Below are 17,890 nucleotides of genomic sequence, written 5' to 3'. Positions count from 1 at the left end.
ATTAACCATCTGGCTCAGATGGTTAAGAATCTTCCTGCAAAACAGGAGACCTGGGTTCAATCCCTGGGTCAGAAAGATCTCCTGAAGAAGGGAATGGAAACCCACTCCAGCATTCTTGCCTGGAGAATTCCATGGACAGAAGAGCCTGGTGAGATACAGTCATAGGCTCACAAAGAGTCAAACACTGAGCAACCAACACTCTGACTTTTTCACTTCACCATCCTTGAAACTTTTCTATGAATCTGAAACACAAAGTTTACTTTTAAAAAAATAAGTATACAAAATCATGCTTTTTTCAAATGAGATACTTTTATGGAAAGCGAAGCTTAGAGAAGTTCAGAGCTTTGCTCTCTGCATCTGTTACCCTAGCTGCTGCTCCAATCCTAGAGCAGACTGAAATCACTATCATGAAAAACTGGGATGTGTTATCGTAACAAAACACCAGCCCACGTAGGCAGCCTAGCAGCACTGTGCTGCACGACTCAGTCCAGCCTTTAACTGACTGCATTAGACCACAAGCTCTGTGTGGGCGGAACCACATCTTCGCTGCACAAGCACATGCGGAGGACTCTGTTGGCATCAAAAGACCACTGACGAACTTACAGCACCAGTGTGAGCAGCAAACACAAGGTGATGGCCTTCACCACCAGCCCTACTGGCCTTCCTTGGCCACAGATCTGTAAAACTTACTTCCTCATTAGTCAAGTCTGTTCCCTGTGACGTTAGATAGGACAAACCTCTCCAACATGCCCTTCTGGACTCCTGAGTCTTACAGAGTGACGTATAGCCCTCTTACCCCATCACCCCACCCAACACCACCCCAATAGAACTCAAAGAGGGAGGAAAACAGGAATTTCCCCAAATCTATCAGGTTTATTTTACACTACTTTCATGTTTAATTGATCCATTTTATCACAGATTAATCACCCACAGGACAAACAGCTACAGCTGAATCAACCCTTACACGCTCTCTGCATATGAAAGGAAACATTCATATACAGGGCTACAGATTTTATTTCCCATTGGTTGAGAGTGGCCCTTGTTCCAAATGGCACTAATATCTCAGCAATGCATCACTGTCCTAAAGGTAACATCTGTGGAATCAGGAAAGAGTGATAACAAGAACCGATGAATCACCTGGGAACTCAGGGTTCACACTAACATCACGTACTCACACAGTAGTTCAGAGAGGCATTCATTTTACAATTAGTGAGCATCTACTACATGCCAGGCAAATGCCAGCTCTCATGGAGCTTATGTTCATATGTAGAAAACTCAGTATTTAAGACGTGAGGAAAAACTCATAGTGATCAGTGCCGGGGTGAAAACCACCCACAGGAATAGCTAGGACAATGAGGCTATGAGCAAGGTAATGCAGACTGGGCAGGGAGGCAGATTTGATGGTCAGGGAAAGACGTTTCAGAGAGGTGATATTTGAACCTTTCGTCATTGACCCAAATGTCAAAAAGATGCACGCCACGCAAAGATTCGGGAGAAGGCTGTTTCTGGCAGAGGGAATGGCACAATGCAAAGCCCTGAAGTGGAACCAGGTTGGCATGCTCCAGAAACAGAACTCCCCCCACCGACCATCCCCAGAGATGGGCAACTGTAGTTCAGAAAGATGAAAACTGAGGCTAACGTGGGAACAAACCTAGCACAGTTGACTTCCCTGCTAGTCTCCAAGTACCATGCAGAGCTGTGTCCTTAGGTGAGAATCTAGGCCCCAACAGATCTGAGCTCAGGGAGTCAGGCCCTTATCTGAGAAACAGGTTCATGGGGCCAAGAGGCAGACTCTGAAAGTTGTCTCACAGGAAGAGAATTTGAGGCCAAACATAAAAGTCGAGACTCTCGGGCAATGTGGCCCGGGTCCAGTAGCCCAAATGACTTGACACTACACCGGGCACATGGAGGCCCCAGGGCTGGGCAGCAAGTGCCCGCAGGGGCCAAGCAGGTACATGGGAGGATCATCAGAATCCCAAAGGAACTCACACTACACTGCACCGAGTTGCCCCCCGCCCCCGCCAAGAAACCCAATTTAGTAGGTACATGACAGAACCTGGGCCTCTGATTTTAATCAAGCTCCCAGTGATTTTGTTTAGCCAGACCTTAGAATGACTGACTGGGAGTGAGGAGAGGGCAAGCTTGCCCTGAAGGAGAAAGCTGAGTCTGAAGAATCCTATTTCTACAGACAAATAGAATCAAGGATTAAAGTGAATGCAGTTAAGGGAAAACGCACTTGGTTTAACTATATGTCCACTCATAATTTATAAAATTCATAGAAAAGAAAAAGGGAAGTAAAATTTTATAGTCTAATAAAGATTAACTTAAAAATGTATAGCAAATATCATTTAAGGAGAAGTTGAAAGTTTTCTCCTAGGAATAGGAAAAAAGATTGTCTGCTATTACTGATCACGCATGCATGCGTGCTATGTCACTTCAGTTGAGTTCAACTCTTTGCAACCCCATAGACTGTAGCCCGCCAGGCTCCTGTGTCCATGGGATTCTCAAGACAAGAATAATGGAGTGGGTTGCCATGCCCTCATCCAGGGACCTTCCCGGCTGTATTCAACACCATGATAGATGTCATATTTAATGCAATTAAACAAAAAAAAAAAAAAGAAAGAAAGAAATCTTATACAAGTTGGGAAGAAAAAATATAAAGTGGATGCAGCTGAGATAAAAAAAAAGTATGAAACCACAATTATACTAGCTAATAGGAGAAGATAGTTAAGAACATTGCATAACTTGGGGTACTCCTTTACCTCCAACCACATCTCCAAACTCGAGACACTACTTTTGTTTTCAATATAATGCATTTAATATAAGTTTAAAACCCAAACTTAGGCAATCTGTTGTTTCATAATGGCATGTTTAACAACTGGCTCATGAAATTCCTGAAAATTTAAAACCAGCTCTCAGCATGTCAGTTCCAGCGCACCACTGGCAAAAGCTTCTGAAAAAAAAACGAAAAACAGTCCACTGCCTTTCCTTTCCTTCCCCTCTTCAGGCCTTCGTCTTCTCTTCCCTCCAACAGACGTACAGCAATGCTTTCACATCTGCTCCGAGGTGCCCCACGGTTCCAGCTGCTAAGGGGCAGCTGCCTTTGCCAGGATGTGGGCAGGGAGGGAGATGGGAGGACACAGCTGGTTCACTGGCCCCATCTAGGAATCCTCAGGAACGGCTGTGCTTAGGGTGTTTTACATACTGGGATTTCACAGAAGAGTTCATTCAGAAAAGTGGTTCTTAGGGGCAGGGCGGGAGACAGTAACAACAATTTTTTCCTTCAAGTGTGAAAATGGCTGGTGTAGGTTACTGACACACAGTCTACACTTCCATCCATGATTCATGCAGATATGTGTTACCCACACCCCTAGAAAGCTGGCGAAGCCTGTGACGCCCTCCTGCTATTTAACGTGAAGGCAAGGAACGTGATGGGAGGCATGTTATTGCAACACAGCATGGACTAGTTCACTCTTCCCTTGAGAGTGCACCCTATTGTTAATTCTAAATATACTTTAAAAATATACCTCCATACATACACTCGTTGGAAAAGAGAGGCAAATCATGCTTCTCCTACTATAAATAAATGCCACCCTGTGTGTGCGTGCAGACAGGTGTCTGATTCTTTGTGACCCCATGGACTGTAGCCCAGCAGGCTCCTCTGTCCATGGGATTTTCCAGCAAGAATACTGGAGTGGGTTGCTATTTCCTTCTCCAGGGGATCTTCCCCACCCAGGGATTCAGAGATGTCTCTTGCATCTCCTGCTTTTGGCAGGCGGATTCTTAACCACTGTGCCATTGGTCTCCTGCATTGCAGGCAGATTCTTTACCAGCTGAGCCACCAGGGAAGCCACTGCACCACCTGCAAAGCCCAAATGCCATCCTAAGTTTGTAGATTAAGAAAAAATCAAATTTCCTACCTAATGTCAAAACATATACCGAAAAAGTATGCTTATCAAAGGCATATAGCTCATTAGCCCTAGTTGTAAGTAGCTCTGTTGCCTGAAGCTTTCCTATTGCTTCTCATCACTGGGGTCTCATGGAATGCCATACTTATTCAAGAATTCCTCTCAGGAAAAATTAATTTCTCCCTCGTCCATATTCCCATAAGGCCCCACCTCCATGTCTCCTCCCACAGTGATTTGCTTGGCTATTTGGGGGTGTCACTCCTGCTAGCTCTGGGATGGAGTGGGGAGAGCTTTGTGAAAGAGGGGAACTAACATTTATTGTGTCATTTCTATGTTCCAGTTGTTATTTAGTTGCTAAGCTGGGTCCAACCCTTTTACAATCCCATGGACTATAGCCCACCAGGCTCTTCTGTCCATGGGATGCTCCAGGTAAGAATACTAGAGTGAGTTGCCATTTCCTTCTCCAGGGGATCTTCCCAACCCAGGGACTGAACCTGCCTCTCTGCACTGGCAGCCAGATTCTTTACCACCGAGGCACCAGGAAATCCCAGAATCTAGGCTAAATGCTTTACAGGCATTGTTTCCTGCAGTCCCCACAATAATCCTATGAGATAGGTATTATTTTTATCCTCATTCTACAGATAGGGAAACCAAGGTATAGGGGACTTTTCAGTTACTTGTCTCTGGCCACATGGTGCTCGAGTCCTCAGGATCTGAATCCTAGCTCTCAGGCTCCTAGGGCAAGGACTCTGGTCATTGCTCCTGGTGAGGAACTTGTGGGGCTCAACTGTGCCTTGGTGTTATTTACCTTACCTGCTTTACAAGACCTGCTTTGATTCATCACTGCCCCATCACCCTACATTTCCAGACAAGACAGTGGCAGATTGGGGTTGGGACTGGGGTTAGGGTAAAAAATCTTTGCTCCATGTTCCTAGCTTTGAAATATTTAGCATCTACAAAATTCTATCAGGTGATTCTTTTTTTCCTTAAGATAATATGATTTTGGAACCCATACCTCAATCCTCTGCTACCTCCCCAATCTCCTTATTTCAAAGGACTCTTTCATCAGAATTCAGGTAGAAAATACTGCAGGAAAAGACCAATGAAATGAGTAAACTGGCTGCAAATTCAAAATGCCACAGACTGTCCACTGTCCTTCTACAAGTTTATTTCTGAAAGTAGTTAAATGGCACAGCAGAACATATAAATAAGTAAAACATTCATTATAATAATCTTCTTTTCTGGAAATATTTACATATTTTGAATAAAATGAATCACACCAATTCAGATCACATCTAATTGTACACAACAATGAGCAGTGGAGATGCAAAAGTGAAAAAAAACACAGTCAGTGGCCTCTCATGGGGAAGACAAGCGATAAAATAATTGAAAACCCAGTGATTCTAATATCATGCTATATGTAATACCCATTCATAAAAAAGAGTGTAAACAAAAATAGACTAGGTTAGTATGACGACCCCAAGCAGGGGTTAAGAGTTACCTGGTATCTCTTTGTCCACATGCTTTGTTGATTAGTAATGGTTTTAAGAAACAATAAGATCACTTCAAGATAAAGACTTGAATGTAAGAAGTGAAACCACAAAACTCCTAGAAGAAAACATAGGCAGTATGCACTTTGACAGTGGTCTTAGCGATATCTTTCTGGATTTGTCTCCTCAGGCAAGGGAAGCAAAAGTAAAAATGAACAAGTGGGACTAAATCAAACTAAAAAGTTTCTGAACAGCAAAGGAAACTATCAACAAAATGAAAAGACAACCTACCAAATGGGAGAAGATATTTACAAACCATATATTCAATAAAGGGTTGACATCTAAAATATAAAAAGAACTCATATAACTCAACAACAAAAAAATAAACAATCCAATTTAAAAATGGGCAGAGGAGATGAATAAACATTTTTCCAAGAAGACATACAGATGGCTAATGGGCACACGAAGAAATGTTCAACATCACTAATTATTATGGAAATCCAAATCAAAGCCACAATGAGGTATCACCACATGCCTGTTAGAAGGCTATGATCAAAAAGGCAAGAAATAACAAGCTGGCAAGGAAGTGGAGAAAGGGGAAGCTTCATACATTGTTGATGGGACTGTAAATTGTGGCAGCCATTTTGGGGAACAGTGTGGAGATCCCTCAAAAAATTAATTCTAGAACTACTGTATGATCCAGCTATCTTATTTCTGCATAGTTAGCCAAATAATAAAAAATACTAATTAAAGAAGATATATGCACCTCTATGTTCACTACAGCATTCTTTATAATGGATATGGAGACAACCTAAGTGCCCATGAATGAATGAACGAAGAAGATGCGGTATCCTCAAATTAGAAATTAATTATTAGATGCATGAACATGGCCAATCACTTCTCTGAGGCCTAGCATTCTAATCTGTAAATGTGAGTATCAATAATGTTGTTTGGCTTGCAAATGAGGTCATGTGTGGGAAGACAATGTAAAGGTGCATGGCATTCCTATACATGAATATTAACTGGTGGACAGTTTAACCTCTCATGCTACAATGTTACTGATCCAAATGGAGAAGTCCTGTGGAGGCCCAGGAATATTGAAACTCCATGAGAATGTCTGGTGACTCTAACTTTAGTGACCACTAGTAAGTTGGAAAACACATTTTTAAATATGCCTTTTAAACATTGCTAAAGAGTGGATTTAAACAACTTTGTAAAATAAATGACTGTTCAAAAAAAAAAAGATGTGATAATTACAATGGAATATTGCTCAGCCAAGAAAAAGATGAAATCCTGCCTTTTGAACAGTATAACTGGACCTTGAGGAAATTATGTTAAGTGAAAACAAATACTATATGATTTCACTCATTTGTGAAATATAAAACACAAACTAAAAAGCAAAAAAAAAAAAAAAAAATTAAACAAACCAAACACATGGATACAGAGAACAAAGTATGAGTTGCTAGAGAGAAAGGGCTGGGGGGCGGGAGGGATGGTGGGGAGGGTGAAATGGATAAAGGGGATCAAATATATGGAGATGTAACTAAAAATTTTGGTGGCTGTAGCGTATACAGGGGCTTCCCAGGTGGCACTAGTGGTAAAGAACCTGAGACGTAAGAAATGTGGGTTGGATCCCTGGGTTGGGAAGATCCCCTGAAGGAGTGCATGACAACCCACTACAGTACTATTGCCTGGAGAATCCCATGGACAGAGGAACCTGGCAGGCTATAGGCCACAGGGTCACAAAGAGTCAGACATGACTGAAAGGATTTAGCACAGCAGAGCACAGCACAGTGTATCCAGAAGTAGAAATGGAATGCTGTACACGTGAAACTTACATAATGTTATAAAAGAAAAATAATAAATAAATAATCACTTTAAGATAAACCAAAGAAAAGATCATTTTCATCTACATTTGACATTTCAAAGGGATTGTTACGCAGAATCACACGGAACCTCAAGCTTGTGTAAAGAACTGACCAAACTTTCAGCACCCTGTCTTCCCCTGTGCTGGTTCCTCTCTGCACTGGCTTCTCCCTCCCACTCCACCACCTTCCTTTTCCCATGTTTATTCCTTATTCTCCTTCATCCAAATTCACTTTCTGCCTGCAAGAGCCTACTTTGGAAAAAAAAAAAAAATCACTGTTGAATACTGAACTTTGATTTTCCTGTCCTTAATATAAAGTTTGTCAATTTATGCCCTTAGAAGTCTCTCCCTCTCTCAACAAAAGAGCCGACCAGACAGAGTTATTTTTATTTCCCTGTTGCTCTTGGCTGATTTTCTTTTGTGCGTCAGAGGCTTTCAAAAGGTTCCCAACTCCAGATCCAAAAAGTGCAAAAAAATGATTGAGTACAGAATAAAATATTCCTCTCATCCAGAGGGGAGCCTGAGGTCACAGGCTGGGGAAGGAATTGGGGTTCTGGGGCCCTAAGCAGAAAGACTTTCCATGGCTTATGGTCAGCCACAAGCTTCTGTTCTGTCCACCTGGGATAAAACCCAGGGCTTCATTTGGCAGATTAGCTCTGGGATGGTCATAATGATTATTAAAATACAGAAGTGTTTCCTCTCTGATAGGCAAATACTGCCTCCCCATACACATATCCTGGCCTCCACAGACCCTTTCAGGATCCCTGTCCAAAACTCCTCATAACCAAGAGGCAAGGAGACCAGCAGAGAGTCTCTAGGACCCTGTCTCAGTGCTCACAGAGCCTGACGAAGCCACACTCCACTTTAATTTCTGCTAGTGAAAAGTGTGTGCATGTGTGTGTGTGTGTCTGCGTGTGTGTGTGTGTGTGAAAGTTGCTCAGTCATGTCCCACTCTTTGCGACCCCATGGACTGTAGCCCACCAGGCTCCTCTGTCCATGGGATTTCCCAGGCAAGAATACTGGAGAGGGTTGCCATTTCCTTCTCCAGCTGAAATATAAAGGAGTTGAATTGGTTGTCTGAGCTGCACTTCGATTGCAATTATGTCAAGTTATTTATCCCTAAGGATAAGGACAAGACAGCAATATAACAATACGAAAAAAATTGTTAGGAGGGTGCAGTCTCTGGCTATATTTTTCTGATGAGACAGCAGTGCCAAAACCCTGGGTTCAAGATGCCTGCAATGGAATCCCAGCTCTGCCATAGGCTAGCTTGCTGTACCTCCAATGACTCATCTATAAAAGGGGCTGGTAGGACTATTACATACCTACTTCACAGGGTTGTTTTGAGAATAAAATGTGCTCATGTGTGTAAAATGCTTAGAATAGTGTCTGGTGCACAGAAAGTACCTTTAAGTGTTGATTGAATACACAAATCATTTTGTATTCTGTCACAGAATGTTTGTTCAATAAATTAAAAAGTTAAGCAAGTTTCTCAACACAAAGGAAAAAAAATCAGCTATGACACTATGAAACACCTACTATACACTTTCATTAAAAAACCCAGCATTAAAACATCTGGGATACAGATTTTACACTGGCCTGTGAATTTAGGGAAACACATTGGAAGGCATTTCCACTACAGCATGAGACAGGATTTGTACCATCCCTTTCCTAATCAGAAATGTCACAGGCTTATGAGAAATTTAGGGTATGAGTTTCCCATTTTAACCCTGCAAAAACATTTATCCACACCCTGGAGGGAGAATACATTTTATTTTGTGGTGCTATGACTTAAAGAATTTAAAACATAAAACCAGGTCCTTACAGCTACAGCTTCTCTTATGCACACAGTGACTCAAACTAAGAGTTTAAAGGGTCATATCTTATGTACTGGGTCCTCTGAGTCCACCAATGTTTAGTAAACATCTAGAGTGGAAAGGAAACTGCTACACCTAGGAGCTAGCTCAATCAAAACTCCTTTTAGTTAAACGGGTGCACAACCTGAGCTCAAGCATAATTTGGAAACATGCTACAGAGCTGCTAAGGAGACAAAGGAATTTCATCTTTCTGTTAGAGATTAAGGAGAGGAAACTACCAACAACTCTAGGGAATTCCCTGGCCATCCAATGGTTAGGACTCCGCACTCTCACTGCTCAGGAGATGGGTTCAATCCCTTGTCTAGGAACTAACACTCCGCAAGCCACCGGCACAGACCAAAAAACAAACAAACAGAAAAACTCCCTGGTGGGCTGCAGTCCATGGGGTCGCAAAGAGTTGGACACGACTGAGAGACTTAACTTTCACTTTTCACTTTCATGCATTTGAGAAGGAAATGGCAACCCACTCCAGTGTTCTTGTCTGGAGAATCCCAGGGACGGGGGAGCCTGGTGGGCTGCCATCTATGGGGTCGCACAGAGTTGAACATGACTGAAGCAACTTAGCAGCAGCAGCAGCAGCAAGCTTATCCTCTGGGTTTCCCGGGTGGTAAAAAACCCACCTGCCAATGCAAGAGACTTAAGAGATGAGGTTCAATCCCTGGGTCAGGAAGATCCCCTGGAGGAGGGCCGGGCAACCCACTCAAGTATTCTTGCCTGGAGAATCCCATGGACAGAGGAGCCTGATGGGCTATAGCCCATAGGGTTGCAAAGAGTTGGACACAATTGAAACAACTTAGCACAGGAGTTTATCCTCACAGAATAAAGTATTGGCCTTTCCTGATGGGGATAAAATTTACTAAACACAGTCTGGTTAAACCTTTTCAACTTTCTTCTTTAAAAGTGAATTTCTCTAAAAATATGAGAAGGAGCTCAAACTTCGCTTAGTGAGAAAACTAAAGCTTGTATTGTAGTCATTATCACTGAAATGTTATTAAAACTCTAAAAAAATAAAGAGTTTTGTGGAGGGATAGTTGTGATGGGAGCACAATAATATGAAAGTACTTAATGCTACTGAATTACATACTAAAAAATGGTTTAAATGAAAAATTTTATGTTATGTGTATCAACACAATAAAAATAAAATAACATGGAAAACCCTTATAAGAGTTAAAGGTAAATGAATTTTATAACAAATAATTTTTAATTAAGAAATGCACATTTAGTAATCAGACAACTTCCAAGGAGCAGGGTCCCCCACTGCCTGGTTGTAAGCGAATCAACAAGCCTAAATACAGCACTTCTAGCCGTGGTTCCCAAGTACTCTAACATCAGGTACAAACATGTTAAAGACACACCTTTCTCAAAGCCCTAACTACTCACACGTTTCATATGGATTGTGAGTTATACTAGATTCTGAGAAGACACGCAGGGAGCTCAATTAGTGAAAAGATCCTAAAACAACATTTAAAGGCTGTGTTCAAATTCAAGCTAAAAGACTGTGCCCTATTCACGTGTATGTTATCATAAAACATTTAATACTGAAAGAAAATCTTATTCAAAGAGGCAGTGTGTAATTGTGGAGTCTGTTTATAGTTCAAGCTATAGATTAATTTTCATTCTTTACACTTTCATTGCGCCACCTTTAGTTAGCCATTTAACAGAGCGCAGAGGTCTGGGGATACCTGGCCTCCCCGAAGCCCCGAGAAAGCACTCAAAGGGCGGTCTAAACTGTAACCGATAGGCCTGGCAAGTAAAGTAAGGGAACTCCTCATTTCGGGGAAAAACTTAGGGATAATGAAACGCAGAAACGTTTGTGGTCCTTAAGAATCTACTTGCCTTTAGTACTTTACAAAGACAGTAAAGATGGCAATAATCCGAAACTAGGAGAAGGAGCAAATACAGGCGTGGTGACAGTTCTGGACTGACTCTACAAGTTCTGAAGGGCCTCACACAATCCTATCCTAGGCTTGAAGCTCCACTTTCTTGGATCTGAGACTTAAGTCCCACAAACCTGAGGCTGGAGCCCCTTTATACACACCCAGGTCCTTGCGCCCTTATCCCTGCCCCGCCCCGGCGTCATCACTTCGTGGCCGCCACAGCTGGTAGCTCTGTGGCCACACGCCCAGGACGGTGCATCTGGCGGGCTGGGCGCTCAGCCTCGGAACACAGCACTTCCTGGTTGGTTTGGGATACTGGTCCCACCGCCACCGCCATCTCGGTCATCCCACAGCACACGAGAACTCCAGGGGCGCGAGATGACCTAGAGTCACCAGACACACTTGTACTGGGGCCCCCGCGGCGAGCTAGATGGATACACCTGCAGAAGACGCCCTCAACTTCGGCCTGGAGCCAGCGCGGCTCTGCAGTCCAGAGCCACCTGCCCCGGCAAAGGTGCGCGCCCAAGTTGACGGCGTCGACTCTGCAGGAATCTGGGCCGAAGGCATGCACTGGAGGCCCCCGAATGCTGCCAGGGAGACCGGTCCCGCGAGGCCTCAAGGAGCTGGTGCCCGCCGCCGACGCCGCTGCCAAGGCTGCGTCCAAGTTGGGCGGGGAATGGCCTGTACGGGCCGTCGGGAGGAGGGACGGAAAATGAGCGCGGCGGAAACCCGCTGCCGCTGGAGCTGTGCGCGCCCCCGGCGGCGGCCGCGCGGCTCCTACCTGTGGCGTGAGGGCGGCCTCAGGAACCTGCGCGGTGGCGGCGGATTCTCGGGGCTCCGGCGCAGCTGGCACCGCTGGAGGCAGGGGAGCAGGGAAGAGGCAGGGCCAGAGTGGGGACCGCGCCGTCGCCCGGAACTCCGCGCCGGGATTCGCGCTGGCCTAACAGGGGTGGGGCGAGGCGGTGCCCGGCAAGGCAAGTCTCCGCGCAGGCTGGACGCCCCCGCTGGGTAGGAGGTCTCGGGCCTCTAAACCTCTTTCCTGGTCCGTGTTTCTGACTCTTTTCTCTCAAATTTTCATAATGCAACCGCATCAATCTAGGGCATGTTCACTAGCATTACTACTACTACTACTATTATTATTATTATTATATCGGGCACTCTTGAGCCGCCAAGTGTGCAGGCACGGTTGTAGGAGCTTTGCCTACATAATCTTAATCTCGTCTACTGCAGTTGGTAGCCACAAATGGTCTGTTTTACAACTAGGGAACAGGAACCAAAAAGTGAAACAACTTGTCAGAGGTGACACAAGAACTGGGATCTTTGTTGACGTCATTTATAAGCCTTCTTCCAACTCCCTGGCTTCATGTGTTATCAAGCAAGGAAAATAAGACTCTGAAGTAACCAGAGTCTTAAGGTCACCCAATCAAGAACGCAGAGAGGGAATTTGTATCTTGATGTCTTTGAAGTTCAAACTTCAGAAATCTTTGTATAGAATAATAAATCAAGAGTAAAGCATGGAAAATTCCATTCCACCCATTGTTGTTCAGTTGCTCAGTCATGTCTGACCCTTTGCGACCCCATGGACTGCAGCATGCCGGGCTTCCCTGTCCTTCACCATCTCCCATGAAAGTGTCCAAATACAGTTTTGATGTCCACTTAGAATTAAGTCTTAAGAAAAAAAAAAAAAAAAAAAAGAACCAGTTGTCATGTGACTTGACTAGCAGTCATTTGGGAATATGGCTTTGAGTATAGGCCACCCTAAGGCAATGGCACCCCACTCCAGTACTCTTGCTTGGAAAATCCCGAGGATGGAAGAGCCTGGTAGGCTGCAGTCCATGGGGTCGCTAAGAGTTGGACACGACTGAGCGACTTCACTTTCACTTTTCACTTTCATGCAGTGAGAGGAGAATCCCAGGGACGGCGGGACCGCGGAGCCTGGTGGACTGCCGTCTCAGGGGTCGCACAGAGTCAGACGCGACTGAAGCGACTTAGCAGCAGCAGCAGCAGCATCCTCATTACACAATTGCTGCCTTCTGCCAAAGCCAAAGGAAGCTATCGTCTTCATGGACCCCAGACTGTTAATAACGATGGCCTCTTTAAAGTACGTAGTGGATATTGCAAGGCTGAGACTGAGTTACATAATGTCTTACTGCACACATGGAACCACATGAAGTGAAAAATGTAATATTCCAGTCCAAAGTAGGGGAGGAGAAGTGAAATTATTGTCTGGAACTCTGTTTTTCCTGTAACCTATAGTTGCTTAGCTCTCCCTGGACTACGTTCTTGCCTCTTGAGCACATCTTTTCCTAATGATAGAAGAGTCACTCAGCGTTCATTCTTCCCTTGTTGACGGAAATGATTGATGTCTTTTGAATCGTATGACACTGACAGATTTTTACAGTTAAACACATGGCCCTCTGAGCATACAGAGTATTGCCTAAGAGGAGTTTGGCAAGTGTAAGACAAGCATGTTATTGAACAAATGAATACCCTTTCCTCCCCTTTTCTCAAGTTTTATTAGTCACAGATGATTTGATAAGTATTATACACACAAGTAATGCACTCTTACAAGCTTGTCCTTAGAAGTTATAGCAAACACTTTTAATTGAGAAGCGGCAGGCTATAAAATTTACAAGTGTCATCATTAAAACATTTGGCAATAGGTTTTTCTATTAACTATAATTAGAAATAAAATTAAGTGCCCTCACTGTAATTGAATTTCTGCTTCCCTGAGCTAGAGGAATAAAATAGAAAAAGGCCATATGTTGTTTAGAGATAAGCTATGGACTGTCAAAGATAAGTTTTATATATAGTATGATTCTGCATGTGATTATTCTATTGTCCTGAGAGATTTAGTGACTGTTGGTTGCTGTTTTTCCAAATTTTGCATATCTTCAGAGATGTCAAGAAAAAAATGACTAAGGAATCCTCATATATATCCATCTGTATACATATTTGACATTTTAATCAGACATGTGGTATTCTAAATACTCTTCAAAGTTTATCTTTTCTTCTCAGTATAAAAGCAATATATGCCCATTTTATGATTTTTACATTTATATTTTACAAAAATATAAAGTTTTGGAGACTACAGAATTTTTTAAATTAAAATTACCTATCATCTCCCCTTTGCACACACACCCATTATCAACATTTTGTTATATTTTCTTTTTGTTTATTTGCCATAAAGATTTGTTACAAAATTAACACTATACTGTACAATTTAGAATCTTATTTTTCTCACTGAATATTTATAAATTGAGTACTTTTTTACCATCCCTAAGATTTTTTAAAAAGTATTTAGTGGTGAAGAATATTCTAATTATTTACTTATCTATGCATCTATTGATGGCTTTTGTTTTTTCCTATGTGATACTATTGCTGTTCTTGCTATTTGCATTAATACTCTTAATAGAAACATTATATATATATATAATTTATAGAATAAATAAAATTTACATTCTAGTGTGCTTCCCTAGATTTTCTCTTGTGGTATATTTTATATGTACACTGCAATCCAGGTCATCTAGGTCATTTTGGGATGCCCAGTGTCCATCATCTTTTCTGATGATTCCATTTTATTATGATTATAGTGTATAGTTTCAGCAAGAGGGCAATACAAGGCAGTGATCTTCAAGGCAAAAGGCAGATCCTTCCTCTCCCTTCCCACCACACTTCATTTACCCTGCAGGCCAGGTGGACTGAATCCCAAGGAATGAGGGAGTAGAGAGTGTCTGGGGCTGGGCTCACTGGGCGCAAGCAGGAGCAGCCTCAGCAGCAGCTTCGCCCTAACCAGGGTGACCCGGTCAGAGACAGTTTCCCACTTCCTGATTTGTTTGTTTTTAACCATCTGGCACTTCCTCTGTATACGTTGGTTCCAGGCTTGTCTCTCACCCTTACCTAGAGTCTTTGAGTCCCTGGTGCCTTTTTCTTTGAGAAAAAAAGTTTGTATCCATTGCTTACCTTTCTATAGATAATCCTCACTAACATAACCTGTGTGACTTCTACATCATTCCCTCCACCTAATGGTCCCCTATCTAGCACTTCACTTATTTGCTATGAATGCTAATTAACTAACCATAGTACACATGGTACTTTGGAAACAGTATGAAACAGGATATTTTATCCTCCGTCACCTGCTTACATAAATCACTTTAGCCATCATAACAGTGACAGAATGAAAGATGAGAACAGTGTGACTATCAAGGCTTAAAATTTAAAAAAAAAAAAAAAAAGCACTCAACAGTGGTTGGTACCAGAAAATCTCAAGAGAGAATGAGGAACAGAGTGGACATTGTCACGGTATACAGAAGCTGTGTCTCTAGAGCTTCATTTTAGCTTCCTGTGGACCATTCATACATTTCATAATTTCTTCCAACAACAGTCAGTTTGTGGGCTACCACATGACTCTAAAAAGGGGCCACACTGATGCCTACAACCCCAGCTGAAACAGAGCTAATCTTCTCAGTTACTCTTTGCCAGTCCCTTTGAACTGTTTTCATATCCAAAGGCCCAAAAAATTCAACTCCCCAGCAGTCATTAAGGAAGTGTACAAACTTGTTTAAAATATTTTTACATCTTCAGTGTTTATGTGTTTTTTAATTGTATTCATTTTCATGAATTTGTACATTTATACATAGTATCATGATTATTAAATGAGAAAACATGCATGATGATTTAAAAGAGTGAATATTTGCTTAGCACAATTGTATGTCAATGGTTGCTACAACTTGTAGCAACTTTATTAAAGTAACTTGTATTAAAGTAACTATAAAAAATAACAATAATCAGTTCCCCCAAAAATCTGTAAATTGCACAGTAAAAAAAGTTGTGTCAAGGAGGTATTGCTCTAGGAATACATAATAAAGAAAAACTAACATTTTCAAAGCTAATGTGTTTTATACAAACATCTATGTATTTTTAACTGTTAAACTTAATATCAAGTATAAGCTTTCATTTAATCATACATTATAAAACCCATTATGTTGCAGGTACTCTTTTAGTAGAGAGTTTTTATAATGTTAAGTTAAAAAGAGGGTACTATATGAATAAAACAAGTGAAATCTCTGTTTTCCTATAGGAGAACAAACTGAAATATGTAGGAGATGAAAGGTACTATGAAGAAATATAAACCCAGATAAAGGAAAAGATAAAGACTTCCAGGATGAGGTTGAGGGAGGCTGACAGAGAAGGCTTCTCTGATCGGGTAACACCAGAGCAGAAAAAAAAGAGCAAAGTTTCCGGACAGATGTATGGAAGAAGAGCATCCAGGCAGAGCGTCTAGGTTGTATGAAGGCCATGAGGTAGAAACATATTTGGTATTTTCAGTGAAGAGTGAGGAGACAAAGGTGAATTGAATGGTGTGAGCAGGGGAAAAAAGTGATAGAAAATGTAGTCAGAGGGGTGACTGGGAGCAAGTTCTTAAGAGGAAGCAGTTTGAATTAATGTTTCGTTCTGCCTTTTATTTACTGAAGTACAGTTAACTGACAATGTGGTGTTCGTCTCAGGTATACAACAAAGTGATTCTTTTTCAGATTCTTTTCCCTTATAGGTTATTACAAGACATTGAGTATAGTTCCTGTGCTATACAGTAGGTCTTTGTTGGTTATCTAGTTTATACATAGTAATGTGTATGTGTTGAATTTAAACTTAATTGATTATGAAAAGCTTAAGGCTGAAGAGTGACATAATCGAACTTCTGTTTTAGAAGGCCTGCACTGACTGCCATCTGGAGACTAGCCTGCACGGGGATGAGGGAAGAAGCATGAAGATCAAGCCACAGTCCAAGGAAAGAGAGAATGGAGCGAGAGTCATGGAGGTGTTGGAAGGGGTCAGATTCTGCACCTTAGTATAGACAGGAAAGGAACCAGTATTCAGGAAAATCAACGGTTCAGGAGGTGCCTTCTTCATCAAGGACATTCGTTATTTCTTGACCATATCGACTTTCTTGGGAAATGAATTACTGACAGCATCAGTGGAGCCCAATTAGTAGCATTACTGCTGCATTTTTCATGTTCATTTTTAAAAATTGTATTAGAATATAGTTGATTTACAATATTATGTTAATATCAGGTGTACTGCAAAGTGATTCAGATATATACATTCATATATTCATTCTTTTTCAGATTCTTTGTCCATGTAAGTTATTACAGAATATTGAGTAGAGTTCCCTGAAGATTTTTTAATCTTCACCTCAGCAAATTCTCTGTTTATGAATTATAAATTTGAGTTATTGTACTTTTGCCCTGTAGAACTCAGTTCTACCATCTCTAGACCAATCCCTACACCATACATATTCTCATTTCAAAATTAAAAACAAGTTTTTCCCCATCAAGTTTGACTCAGTTCAGTTCAGTTCAGTTCAGTCGCTCAATCGTGTCCTACTCTTTGCAACCCCATGAATCACAGCACGCCAGGCCTCCCTGTCCATCACCAACTCCCGGAGTTCACCCAGACTCATGTCCATCGAGTCAGTGATGCAAAAATACAACCAATTTAGCTTTTTACATCATAACTTCTGTGCCGGTTAAAATCAGATATTATACCTATAGTTTCAAAAGCATGTAGCTTCAGATTCTATTACACATTAGTATTCTTTGCGTTTTCCAAGTAAAATGTTTCTACAAATGTTTGTTAGGTTTTACACTTTCTTAGTTCAGTTTACATTTAGAAAGCTATGCTTGTTATACCAGCAAATGTTTTTATTTAGAATAAAAGAATAGAAATAGAAGGATATTATGAAAGTTTTCTTTAATGATAGTAGAATGGCATAACTCCCTAGGAAGGGAGCCATTTGGATCCCTGCTTGTGTGCCTTCTAATCTTGTAGAACATTCAGAAAATTATGAAAGTGTTTTCTTGGCAAGAAGTTG

The 17,890-nt window shown here is 41.8% G+C and overlaps 2 protein-coding genes across 3 annotated transcripts in view; one reads left to right on the top strand and one right to left on the bottom strand.

Moving 5' to 3' along the window:
- Positions 1-11,947, bottom strand: part of PLD1 (phospholipase D1) — a 227,832-nt gene extending 215,885 nt beyond the window's left edge. For both annotated transcript variants that reach the window (XM_055569071.1, XM_055569072.1), the window contains exon 1: positions 11,801-11,947. The gene's annotated coding sequence lies outside the window, so the exon portion shown is untranslated. The remainder of the gene's footprint in view (positions 1-11,800) is intronic.
- On the top strand, positions 11,450-17,438 carry LOC129644486 (uncharacterized). The gene is made up of 3 exons (XM_055570101.1): positions 11,450-11,993; positions 12,918-13,120; positions 16,727-17,438. The coding sequence occupies exons 1-3, from the start codon at positions 11,450-11,452 to the stop codon at positions 16,871-16,873; spliced, it is 894 nt and encodes a 297-aa protein (XP_055426076.1). The 3' UTR covers positions 16,874-17,438.
- The last annotated feature ends 452 nt before the right edge of the window (positions 17,439-17,890 follow it).

This window comes from Bubalus kerabau, chromosome 2 (assembly GCF_029407905.1).
Source record: "Bubalus kerabau isolate K-KA32 ecotype Philippines breed swamp buffalo chromosome 2, PCC_UOA_SB_1v2, whole genome shotgun sequence".
Taxonomy (NCBI): Eukaryota; Metazoa; Chordata; class Mammalia; order Artiodactyla; family Bovidae; genus Bubalus; species Bubalus kerabau.
The sequence above is the reverse complement of the archived record's forward strand: the minus strand, read 5'-3'. Positions and strand labels throughout refer to the sequence as shown.